This window comes from Notolepis coatsorum, assembly GCF_963971535.1.
Source record: "Notolepis coatsorum genome assembly, chromosome: 7".
Taxonomy (NCBI): Eukaryota; Metazoa; Chordata; class Actinopteri; order Aulopiformes; family Paralepididae; genus Notolepis; species Notolepis coatsorum.
In genome coordinates, this window is record NC_140171.1 from 175,979,193 (window position 1) to 175,991,469 (window position 12,277).

The window sequence follows — 12,277 nt, forward strand, 5'->3', positions numbered from 1 at the left end:
ACAACATGGGTCTTATTTAGGGGCAGTACAACATGGGTCTTATTTAGGGGCAGTACAACATGGGTCTTATTTAGGGGGCAGTACAACATGGGTCTTATTTAGGGGCAGTACAACATGGGTCTTATTTAGGGGGCAGTACAACATGGGTCTTATTTAGGGGCAGTACAACATGGGTCTTATTTAGGGGCAGTACAACATGGGTCTTATTTAGGGGGCAGTACAACATGGGTCTTATTTAGGGGCAGTACAACATGGGTCTTATTTAGGGGGCAGTACAACATGGGTCTTATTTAGGGCAGTACAACATGGGTCTTATTTAGGGGCAGTACAACATGGGTCTTATATAGGGGCAGTACAACATGGGTCTTATTTAGGGGCAGTACAACATGGGTCTTATTTAGGGGGCAGTACAACATGGGTCTTATTTAGGGGCAGTACAACATGGGTCTTATTTAGGGGGCAGTACAACATGGGTCTTATTTAGGGGGCAGTACAACATGGGTCTTATTTAGGGGCAGTACAACATGGGTCTTATTTAGGGGGCAGTACAACATGGGTCTTATTTAGGGGGCACTACAACATGGGTCTTATTTAGGGGGCAGTACAACATGGGTCTTATTTAGGGGGCAGTACAACATGGGTCTTATTTAGAGGGCAGTACAACATGGGTCTTATTTAGGGGGCAGTACAACATGGGTCTTATTTAGGGAGCAGTACAACATGGGTCTTATTTAGGGAGCAGTACAACATGGGTCTTATTTAGTGAGCAGTACAACATGGGTCTTATTTAGGGGGCACTACAACATGGGTCTTATTTAGAGGGCAGTACAACATGGGTCTTATTTAGGGGCAGTACAACATGGGTCTTATTTAGGGGGCAGTACAACATGGGTCTTATTTAGGGGGCAGTACAACATGGGTCTTATTTAGGGGGCAGTACAACATGGGTCTTATTTAGAGGGCAGTACAACATGGGTCTTATTTAGGGGGCAGTACAACATGGGTCTTATTTAGGGGGCAGTACAACATGGGTCTTATTTAGGGGCAGTACAACATGGGTCTTATTTAGTGGCAGTACAACATGGGTCTTATTTAGGGGGCAGTACAACATGGGTCTTATTTAGGGGGCAGTACAACATGGGTCTTATTTAGGGGGCAGTACAACATGGGTCTTATTTAGGGGGCAGTACAACATGGGTCTTATTTAGGGGGCAGTACAACATGGGTCTTATTTAGGGGGCAGTACAACATGGGTCTTATTTAGAGGCAGTACAACATGGGTCTTATTTAGGGGGCAGTACAACATGGGTCTTATTTAGGGGGCAGTACAACATGGGTCTTATTTAGTGGGCAGTACAACATGGGTCTTATTTAGGGGGCAGTACAACATGGGTCTTATTTAGGGGGCAGTACAACATGGGTCTTATTTAGGGGGCAGTACAACATGGGTCTTATTTAGGGGGCAGTACAACATGGGTCTTATTTAGAGGCAGTACAACATGGGTCTTATTTAGTGGGCAGTACAACATGGGTCTTATTTAGGGGGCAGTACAACATGGGTCTTATTTAGAGGGCAGTACAACATGGGTCTTATTTAGGGGGCAGTACAACATGGGTCTTATTTAGGGAGCAGTACAACATGGGTCTTATTTAGGGAGCTGTACAACATGGGTCTTATTTAGTGAGCACTACAACATGGGTCTTATTTAGGGGGCAGTACAACATGGGTCTTATTTAGGGGGCACTACAACATGGGTCTTATTTAGAGGGCAGTACAACATGGGTCTTATTTAGGGGCAGTACAACATGGGTCTTATTTAGGGGGCAGTACAACATGGGTCTTATTTAGGGGGCAGTACAACATGGGTCTTATTTAGGGGGCAGTACAACATGGGTTCTTATTTAGAGGGCAGTACAACATGGGTCTTATTTAGGGGGCAGTACAACATGGGTCTTATTTAGGGGGCAGTACAACATGGGTCTTATTTAGGGGCAGTACAACATGGGTCTTATTTAGTGGCAGTACAACATGGGTCTTATTTAGGGGGCACTACAACATGGGTCTTATTTAGGGGGCAGTACAACAAGGGTCTTATTTAGTGGGCAGTACAACATGGGTCTTATTTAGGGGGCAGTACAACATGGGTCTTATTTAGGGGGCAGTACAACATGGGTCTTATTTAGGGGCAGTACAACATGGGTCTTATTTAGGGAGCAGTACAACATGGGTCTTATTTAGGGGCAGTACAACATGGGTCTTATTTAGGGAGCAGTACAACATGGGTCTTATTTAGTGGCAGTACAACATGGGTCTTATTTAGAGGGCAGTACAACATGGGTCTTATTTAGGGGGCAGTGCAACATGGGTCTTATTTAGGGAGCAGTACAACATGGGTCTTATTTAGGGGGCAGTACAACATGGGTCTTATTTAGGGGGCAGTGCAACATGGGTCTTATTTAGGGAGCAGTACAACATTGGTCTTATTTAGGGGGCAGTACAACATGGGTCTTATTTAGAGGGCAGTACAACATGGGTCTTATTTAGGGGGCAGTGCAACATGGGTCTTATTTAGGGAGCAGTACAACATGGGTCTTATTTAGGGGGCAGTACAACATGGGTCTTATTTAGGGGGCAGTACAACATGGGTCTTATTTAGGGGCAGTACAACATGGGTCTTATTTAGTGAGCAGTACAACATGGGTCTTATTTAGTGAGCAGTACAACATGGGTCTTATTTAGAGGGCACTACAACATGGGTCTTATTTAGAGGGCAGTACAACATGGGTCTTATTTAGGGGCAGTAAAACATGGGTCTTATTTAGGGGGCAGTACAACATGGGTCTTATTTAGGGAGCAGTACAACATGGGTCTTATTTAGGGGCAGTACAACATGGATCTTATTTAGGGGCAGTACAACATGGGTCTTATTTAGGGGGCAGTGCAACATGGGTCTTATTTAGGGGGCAGTACAACATGGGTCTTATTTAGTGGGCAGTACAACATGGGTCTTATTTAGGGGGCAGTACAACATGGGTCTTATTTAGGGGCAGTACAACATGGGTCTTATTTAGGGGGCAGTGCAACATGGGTCTTATTTAGGGGGCAGTACAACATGGGTCTTATTTAGGGGGCAGTACAACATGGGTCTTATTTAGGGGGCAGTGCAACATGGGTCTTATTTAGGGGGCAGTACAACATGGGTCTTATTTAGGGAGCAGTACAACATGGGTCTTATTTAGGGGGCAGTACAACATGGGTCTTATTTAGGGGCAGTACAACATGGGTCTTATTTAGGGGCAGTACAACATGGGTCTTATTTAGGGGGCAGTACAACATGGGTCTTATTTAGGGGCAGTACAACATGGGTCTTATTTAGGGGGCAGTACAACATGGGTCTTATTTAGGGGCAGTACAACATGGGTCTTATTTAGGGGCAGTACAACATGGGTCTTATTTAGGGGGCAGTACAACATGGGTCTTATTTAGGGGCAGTACAACATGGGTCTTATTTAGGGGGCAGTACAACATGGGTCTTATTTAGGGCAGTACAACATGGGTCTTATTTAGGGGCAGTACAACATGGGTCTTATATAGGGGCAGTACAACATGGGTCTTATTTAGGGGCAGTACAACATGGGTCTTATTTAGGGGGCAGTACAACATGGGTCTTATTTAGGGGCAGTACAACATGGGTCTTATTTAGGGGGCAGTACAACATGGGTCTTATTTAGGGGGCAGTACAACATGGGTCTTATTTAGGGGCAGTACAACATGGGTCTTATTTAGGGGGCAGTACAACATGGGTCTTATTTAGGGGGCACTACAACATGGGTCTTATTTAGGGGGCAGTACAACATGGGTCTTATTTAGGGGGCAGTACAACATGGGTCTTATTTAGAGGGCAGTACAACATGGGTCTTATTTAGGGGGCAGTACAACATGGGTCTTATTTAGGGAGCAGTACAACATGGGTCTTATTTAGGGAGCAGTACAACATGGGTCTTATTTAGTGAGCAGTACAACATGGGTCTTATTTAGGGGGCACTACAACATGGGTCTTATTTAGAGGGCAGTACAACATGGGTCTTATTTAGGGGCAGTACAACATGGGTCTTATTTAGGGGGCAGTACAACATGGGTCTTATTTAGGGGGCAGTACAACATGGGTCTTATTTAGGGGGCAGTACAACATGGGTCTTATTTAGAGGGCAGTACAACATGGGTCTTATTTAGGGGGCAGTACAACATGGGTCTTATTTAGGGGGCAGTACAACATGGGTCTTATTTAGGGGCAGTACAACATGGGTCTTATTTAGTGGCAGTACAACATGGGTCTTATTTAGGGGGCAGTACAACATGGGTCTTATTTAGGGGGCAGTACAACATGGGTCTTATTTAGGGGGCAGTACAACATGGGTCTTATTTAGGGGGCAGTACAACATGGGTCTTATTTAGGGGGCAGTACAACATGGGTCTTATTTAGGGGGCAGTACAACATGGGTCTTATTTAGAGGCAGTACAACATGGGTCTTATTTAGGGGGCAGTACAACATGGGTCTTATTTAGGGGGCAGTACAACATGGGTCTTATTTAGTGGGCAGTACAACATGGGTCTTATTTAGGGGGCAGTACAACATGGGTCTTATTTAGGGGGCAGTACAACATGGGTCTTATTTAGGGGGCAGTACAACATGGGTCTTATTTAGAGGCAGTACAACATGGGTCTTATTTAGTGGGCAGTACAACATGGGTCTTATTTAGGGGGCAGTACAACATGGGTCTTATTTAGAGGCAGTACAACATGGGTCTTATTTAGGGGGCAGTACAACATGGGTCTTATTTAGGGGGCAGTACAACATGGGTCTTATTTAGGGAGCTGTACAACATGGGTCTTATTTAGTGAGCACTACAACATGGGTCTTATTTAGGGGGCAGTACAACATGGGTCTTATTTAGGGGGCAGTACAACATGGGTCTTATTTAGGGGGCAGTACAACATGGGTCTTATTTAGGGGGCAGTACAACATGGGTCTTATTTAGGGGGCAGTACAACATGGGTCTTATTTAGGGGGCAGTACAACATGGGTCTTATTTAGGGAGCAGTACAACATGGGTCTTATTTAGGGAGCTGTACAACATGGGTCTTATTTAGTGAGCACTACAACATGGGTCTTATTTAGGGGGCAGTACAACATGGGTCTTATTTAGGGGGCAGTACAACATGGGTTCTTATTTAGAGGGCAGTACAACATGGGTCTTATTTAGAGGGCAGTACAACATGGGTCTTATTTAGGGAGCAGTACAACATGGGTCTTATTTAGGGGGCAGTACAACATGGGTCTTATTTAGGGGCAGTACAACATGGGTCTTATTTAGTGGCAGTACAACATGGGTCTTATTTAGGGGCAGTACAACATGGGTCTTATTTAGAGGCAGTACAACATGGGTCTTATTTAGTGGGCAGTACAACAAGGGTCTTATTTAGTGGGCAGTACAACATGGGTCTTATTTAGGGGGCAGTACAACATGGGTCTTATTTAGGGGGCAGTACAACATGGGTCTTATTTAGGGGCAGTACAACATGGGTCTTATTTAGGGAGCAGTACAACATGGGTCTTATTTAGGGGCAGTACAACATGGGTCTTATTTAGGGGCAGTACAACATGGGTCTTATTTAGAGGGCAGTACAACATGGGTCTTATTTAGGGGGCAGTACAACATGGGTCTTATTTAGGGGGCAGTACAACATGGGTCTTATTTAGGGGGCAGTACAACATGGGTCTTATTTAGAGGCAGTACAACATGGGTCTTATTTAGGGGCAGTACAACATGGGTCTTATTTAGGGGGCAGTACAACATGGGTCTTATTTAGAGGCAGTACAACATGGGTCTTATTTAGGGAGCAGTACAACATGGGTCTTATTTAGGGGCAGTACAACATGGGTCTTATTTAGGGGGCAGTACAACATGGGTCTTATTTAGAGGCAGTACAACATGGGTATTATTTAGAGGGCAGTACAACATGGGTCTTATTTAGAGGGCAGTACAACATGGGTCTTATTTAGTGGGCAGTACAACATGGGTCTTATTTAGGGGGCAGTACAACATGGGTCTTATTTAGGGGGCAGTACAACATGGGTCTTATTTAGGGAGCAGTACAACATGGTCTTATTTAGGGGGCAGTACAACATGGGTCTTATTTAGTGGGCAGTACAACATGGGTCTTATTTAGAGGGCAGTACAACATGGGTCTTATTTAGTGGGCAGTACAACATGGGTCTTATTTAGGGGGCAGTACAACATGGGTCTTATTTAGGGGCAGTACAACATGGGTCTTATTTAGGGGGCAGTACAACATGGGTCTTATTTAGGGGCAGTACAACATGGGTCTTATTTAGTGGCAGTACAACATGGGTCTTATTTAGTGGCAGTACAACATGGGTCTTATTTAGGGGCAGTACAACATGGGTCTTATTTAGGGGGCAGTACAACATGGGTCTTATTTAGGAGGCAGTACAACATGGGTCTTATTTAGAGGGCACTACAACATGGGTCTTATTTAGAGGGCAGTACAACATGGGTCTTATTTAGGGGGCAGTACAACATGGGTCTTATTTAGGGGGCAGTACAACATGGGTCTTATTTAGGGGCACTACAACATGGGTCTTATTTAGGGGGCAGTACAACATGGGTCTTATTTAGGGAGCAGTACAACATGGGTCTTATTTAGGGGGCAGTACAACATGGGTCTTATTTAGGGGGCAGTACAACATGGGTCTTATTTAGGGGGCAGTACAACATGGGTCTTATTTAGGGAGCAGTACAACATGGGTCTTATTTAGGGGGCAGTACAACATGGGTCTTATTTAGAGGCAGTACAACATGGGTCTTATTTAGGAGCAGTACAACATGGGTCTTATTTAGGGGGCAGTACAACATGGGTCTTATTTAGGGGGCAGTACAACATGGGTCTTATTTAGGAGCAGTACAACATGGGTCTTATTTAGGGGGCAGTACAACATGGGTATTATTTAGGGGCAGTACAACATGGGTCTTATTTAGGGGCAGTACAACATGGGTCTTATTTAGGGGCAGTACAACATGGGTCTTATTTAGGGGCAGTACAACATGGGTCTTATTTAGGGGCAGTACAACATGGGTCTTATTTAGGGGCAGTACAACATGGGTCTTATTTAGGGGGCAGTACAACATGGGTCTTATTTAGGGGGCAGTACAACATGGGTCTTATTTAGGGGCAGTACAACATGGGTCTTATTTAGGGGGCAGTACAACATGAGTCTTATTTAGGGGCAGTACAACATGGGTCTTATTTAGGGGCAGTACAACATGGGTCTTATTTAGGGGGCAGTACAACATGAGTCTTATTTAGGGGCAGTACAACATGGGTCTTATTTAGGGGCAGTACAACATGGGTCTTATTTAGGGGGCAGTACAACATGGGTCTTATTTAGGGGGCAGTACAACATGGGTCTTATTTAGGGGGCAGTACAACATGGGTCTTATTTAGGGGGCATGAATCAGGTAGCCCCTTTCGTGACAGTGATGCACGCCAACAAGTTTTGGCCGTGAAAACACAGTCACTTGCTCGTCAATAGGAACCCAAGCCATGTTCACCACGAAGCACTGGTTTTGGACGAACGGTTCATTATACAAGTATCACAGAGAAAATTTCAAAGGTACTCACAGTTGCACGAGGGTTTCGGACAAAAATACGGGATGGTTTGAAAGCTCGGCGTTTAAAATCATTTCTTTTTTTATCCACTTTTTCTCCCATTTTCTATATTTTCTCCCATCCCAATTTTGTATCATCCAATTCAACCCTCCCCTGTCACGGACGCTGTTTCTTGCCTCCCACAAGCCGGCTGCAATGTGGACTAAGTCATACATAGCACAAGTCCCCTCCGGTACCTGAGGTAACAGCAGTCGCATCTTTTCACCTGCGCAGCTCGATCTCTCAGTGGCGAGGAGTAACGCGTGGGAGGCTCACGCTGCCCCCGACACTTCCTGATTCTACTGCGCAGGCGCACCAACCGACCTGTAGGAGTCGCTGTCCACAACGCCCGATCCCCACCCTTCAGTTTCCCACCCCCTAATACGGCCAATGTGTATTAGTACGGACGACCAGCTAAACTGAAAGCAAATGTGGAGCGCTGGGCTCGAACAGGCAAGCCCAGCGTCTCCAGATTTCGTGGCGAGCGCCTTGCCCACTATGCCACGTAGCCGCCCATTTAAAATAATTTTTATAAACGTGTAAACATCACAGAGATCAGTGTTGCATCAAAATGGCTTACTCTTTTCTTCCACATTGTGGCATGCCGGTCCTGCCGCTCAATGTTTCTGTCGTGTGGCAGTGAAAGGGTTAAGAAGTGACTAAAGTGACTAGAATACTAAAACACGGGCACACTGTTTTAGTGTGTGATGTCATGCTGTGATGTCACTAGTGTCACTGTGCGGCTCCTCCCCAGGTCCAGAATGTTTAGTCTGTGATGTCATGCTGTGATGTCACTGTGCGGCTCCTCCCCAGGTCCAGAATGTTTAGTCTGTGATGTCATGCTGTGATGTCACTGTGCGGCTCCTCCCCAGGTCCAGAATGTTTAGTCTGTGATGTCATGCTGTGATGTCACTAGTGTCACTGTGCGGCTCCTCCCCAGGTCCAGAATGTTTAGTCTGTGATGTCATGCTGTGATGTCACTAGTGTCACTGTGCGGCTCCTCCCCAGGTCCAGAATGTTTAGTCTGTGATGTCATGCTGTGATGTCACTAGTGTCACTGTGCGGCTCCTCCCCAGGTCCAGAATGTTTAGTCTGTGATGTCATGCTGTGATGTCACTAGTGTCACTGTGTGGCTCCTCCCCAGGTCCAGAACGTTTAGTGTGTGATGTCATGCTGTGATGTCACTAGTGTCACTGTGCGGCTCCTCCCCAGGTCCAGAATGTTTAGTCTGTGATGTCATGCTGTGATGTCACTAGTGTCACTGTGCGGCTCCTCCCCAGGTCCAGAATGTTTAGTCTGTGATGTCATGCTGTGATGTCACTAGTGTCACTGTGCGGCTCCTCCCCAGGTCCAGAATGTTTAGTCTGTGATGTCATGCTGTGATGTCACTAGTGTCACTGTGCGGCTCCTCCCCAGGTCCAGAATGTTTAGTCTGTGATGTCATGCTGTGATGTCACTCTGAGTGTCACTGTGTGGCTCCTCCCCAGGTCCAGAATGTTTAGTCTGTGATGTCATGCTGTGATGTCACTCTGGGCCCTTTCTCACTCACTCTATTCGTTTCTATTTCGTTCCGTTCTTCCCGTACCGAGATCTGATCCGAACTCTCCCCCCCCCCTCTCCCCCCTCTAGTTTGTGTACACACTTCAGTCTGGGTGCGCTCTGGGTTTTGTTTACGGTTTGCGTTTTGAGCTTGTAAGCTTGCCGTAGTCGATGATGTCACGCTCGAAATGTAAACACAGGAAGTGTTCACACGGAGACTGGAGAATGGATGTTGATATAAAGATACAAATAACTAATAAATATGAAGTTATATTTGAACCTCTGTTGTCAAGCCTTGTCAATATAACCCACCCCCATTTTCTCACGAATGGAACTCTGTTGTAGAGTCCGCTTTTGATCGTTTTGCAGCGTTAACAATAACGCTAAGCTAACGGCTAACGCTAACGTTACTGCAACATACTAGTAACTCGCATCGATTATATTGAATGTCATTGATCTACTGGTCGACCGAAAATGTAAACGGGAATGTCTTAACACGACTGCGGACTCTGGATGTTGATATAAAATGAACAAATTGCCAATAAATATGAAGTTATATTTTATCACGAATGGATGGTGTTGTAGAGTCCGCTTTTGAGCGATCTACTGGTCGACCACGGCCGACTTGTTGGGCACCACTGGTCTAATAGAAATAAATGCATTCGAACAATGTTATAGACATAGCAATGGCAAACAAAATTTATGACGTTATGTCAGCACCAGGCGCCACGCCCGTGAAAAGGTACAAGCTCGCAAAGCCACACCCCCCGTTCTCCCGGGACCGACCCCGAGACCACCTCTGCCAGCTGGTCCCGTTCAGCGGGGGGTGAAACGATTCAGCGCCGTTTCGCACCCCAAAAGTGGTGAGTGAGAACACTGCCCCCCGTGCTCCGGGACGGTGATTCGGTACAAAAGGCTGAGTGTGAAAGTCACCTGAGTGTCACTGTGCGGCTCCTCCCCAGGTTCAGAATGTTTAGTCTGTGATGTCATGCTGTGATGTCACTAGTGTCACTGTGTGGCTCCTCCCCAGGTCCAGAACGCAAAGCAGTTGAACAGCGGCCTGAGACACACGACGGAGTCCGGTCTCCATGACTACAGGCTGCCAGAGGTGGGTGATCAATACTACACTTATATACATACTGTAGAGATATACATACTGTAGAGATATACATACTGTAGAGATATACATACTGTAGAGATATACATACTGTAGAGATATACATACTGTAGATATTATATACATACTGTAGATATATACATACTGTAGAGATATACATACTGTAGATATTATATACATACTGTAGATATATACATACTGTAGATACATACATACTGTAGAGATATACATACTGTAGAGATATACATACTGTAGAGATATACATACTGTAGATACATACATACTGTAGATATTATATACATACTGTAGATACATACATACTGTAGATATATACATACTGTAGATATTATATACATACTGTAGATACATACATACTGTAGATATTATATACATACTGTAGATATATACATACTGTAGATACATACATACTGTAGATAGCACTACTAGTCATTCATTAACTCTGGCCTCTTCTCTTCTAGTGGAACCAAAAAGTCAATGCCCGTTGGACGACAGATGAACATCTTCTTGCGGTACAAGGTAGATTGAGTTTGGATGCTAGATACTGTACTGACCTGCAGAGGCCAACCACAATAACTACAGTTTCTTTCAAAATGTAGTTATAAATTAAATGTAACTTCTCAATCTGTTTTTAACTACAGTTTTTTTCGATTGCATAAACACTCAAATGAAAAGTATTACACAATTATCAAAACCTTACACTCAAGGAGCAAAACATGGGCCCAGACTTGCCTCATGCATGAAGCGATATAAGAACAGATTTCGTTCTTAACACTTTCCGTGCCAGCCGTGCCAGTCCTATCCTACCCCGTTGAATGCCACCGCTCTATTCAATGATAGAGCGCTCACATTTGTGAACGCATAAACTATATCTTAAATTATGGCTATGTGTCTAATACGACCGTCGCTTATCAACGACTTGTTTGCAGTCAACATTGTCGAAGCGGATTGTTTTTTAATCGGTTCATTTCCGTTTTATACCATTTTGAAAAACGCTATTCTTTTTTTACTTTCAGAAAAAATAAAAGATTCTGCAGGAATCGCGCTTTACTGTAATACACAAAACACGTTGTAATTTTTCAGCCTATTTATGAATCGTTTTCAAATAAACGCTAGATTATCGATAGTATATGTGTACTTATGCACGCTATAGAAGCGAGCTGAAAAATCTATTATCTTATTTCCTGATCAGCACGCACACACTCACAGCCACACACACACATATGGGACACGTTGATATATAGGTGAAAACAGCTCTGATTATCCCAAGACTGGTAAAATAGATTCCTTACCTCAGATCAGATGTTCTCCCAAAAGATTATTCCAATTCCTGATCGCCATTCCAAATATCGATCGCGTTTATTGCTCTAACTCTGGGTGGTCGAAAGACATATTCCACGCTGTTCTGATGGTGGGCGATGACTGCAATAGGCTCGGATTACATGCCTGACAAATAAAATGTGGAATCCGGACTCTTTTTTCCCCATGCGTTTCATTCAGTCCAATCCAATGGGGTGCAATACCATCCGGAGAGACGATAGGGGGCGGTATTTTCCCTGTTCGAGCTCAGACAGATCCCCACTGGTAACGTGAGGCTAGATTGATGAAAAATGAATGGAAATCGATAATAAAAGAAATACCGATTAAAAGCGAGATTTCTCGTCGGTTGGCACTCAACGGTTGGCATGAACTAACGAGAATTCTCGTCGCTGGCACTCAAAGTGTTAACTAGCATTTCTTCTTATTTTGTTCTTACCTGGGATTCAGCAATGTTTTCTTATTGTTGCTTTTCTCCAAAATCGAAGAGTGGTCGAGAGCAATCTTACCCATATAAGAAAATCATACCCATATGCCACGCATTAAACCAATG

At 44.5% G+C, this 12,277-nt stretch overlaps 1 protein-coding gene across 1 annotated transcript in view; it reads left to right on the forward strand.

Annotated features, from left to right (window-relative positions):
* rcor3 (REST corepressor 3) overlaps positions 1 to 12,277 on the forward strand; it is a gene marked incomplete at both ends in the record, with an annotated part of 121,488 nt that overhangs the window by 91,206 nt on the left and 18,005 nt on the right. Inside the window, 2 exons of the mRNA XM_084318468.1 lie at positions 10,303 to 10,380; positions 10,869 to 10,926. Of these exons, the coding sequence (XP_084174594.1) occupies positions 10,303 to 10,380; positions 10,869 to 10,926 (136 nt within the window). The remainder of the gene's footprint in view (positions 1 to 10,302; positions 10,381 to 10,868; positions 10,927 to 12,277) is intronic.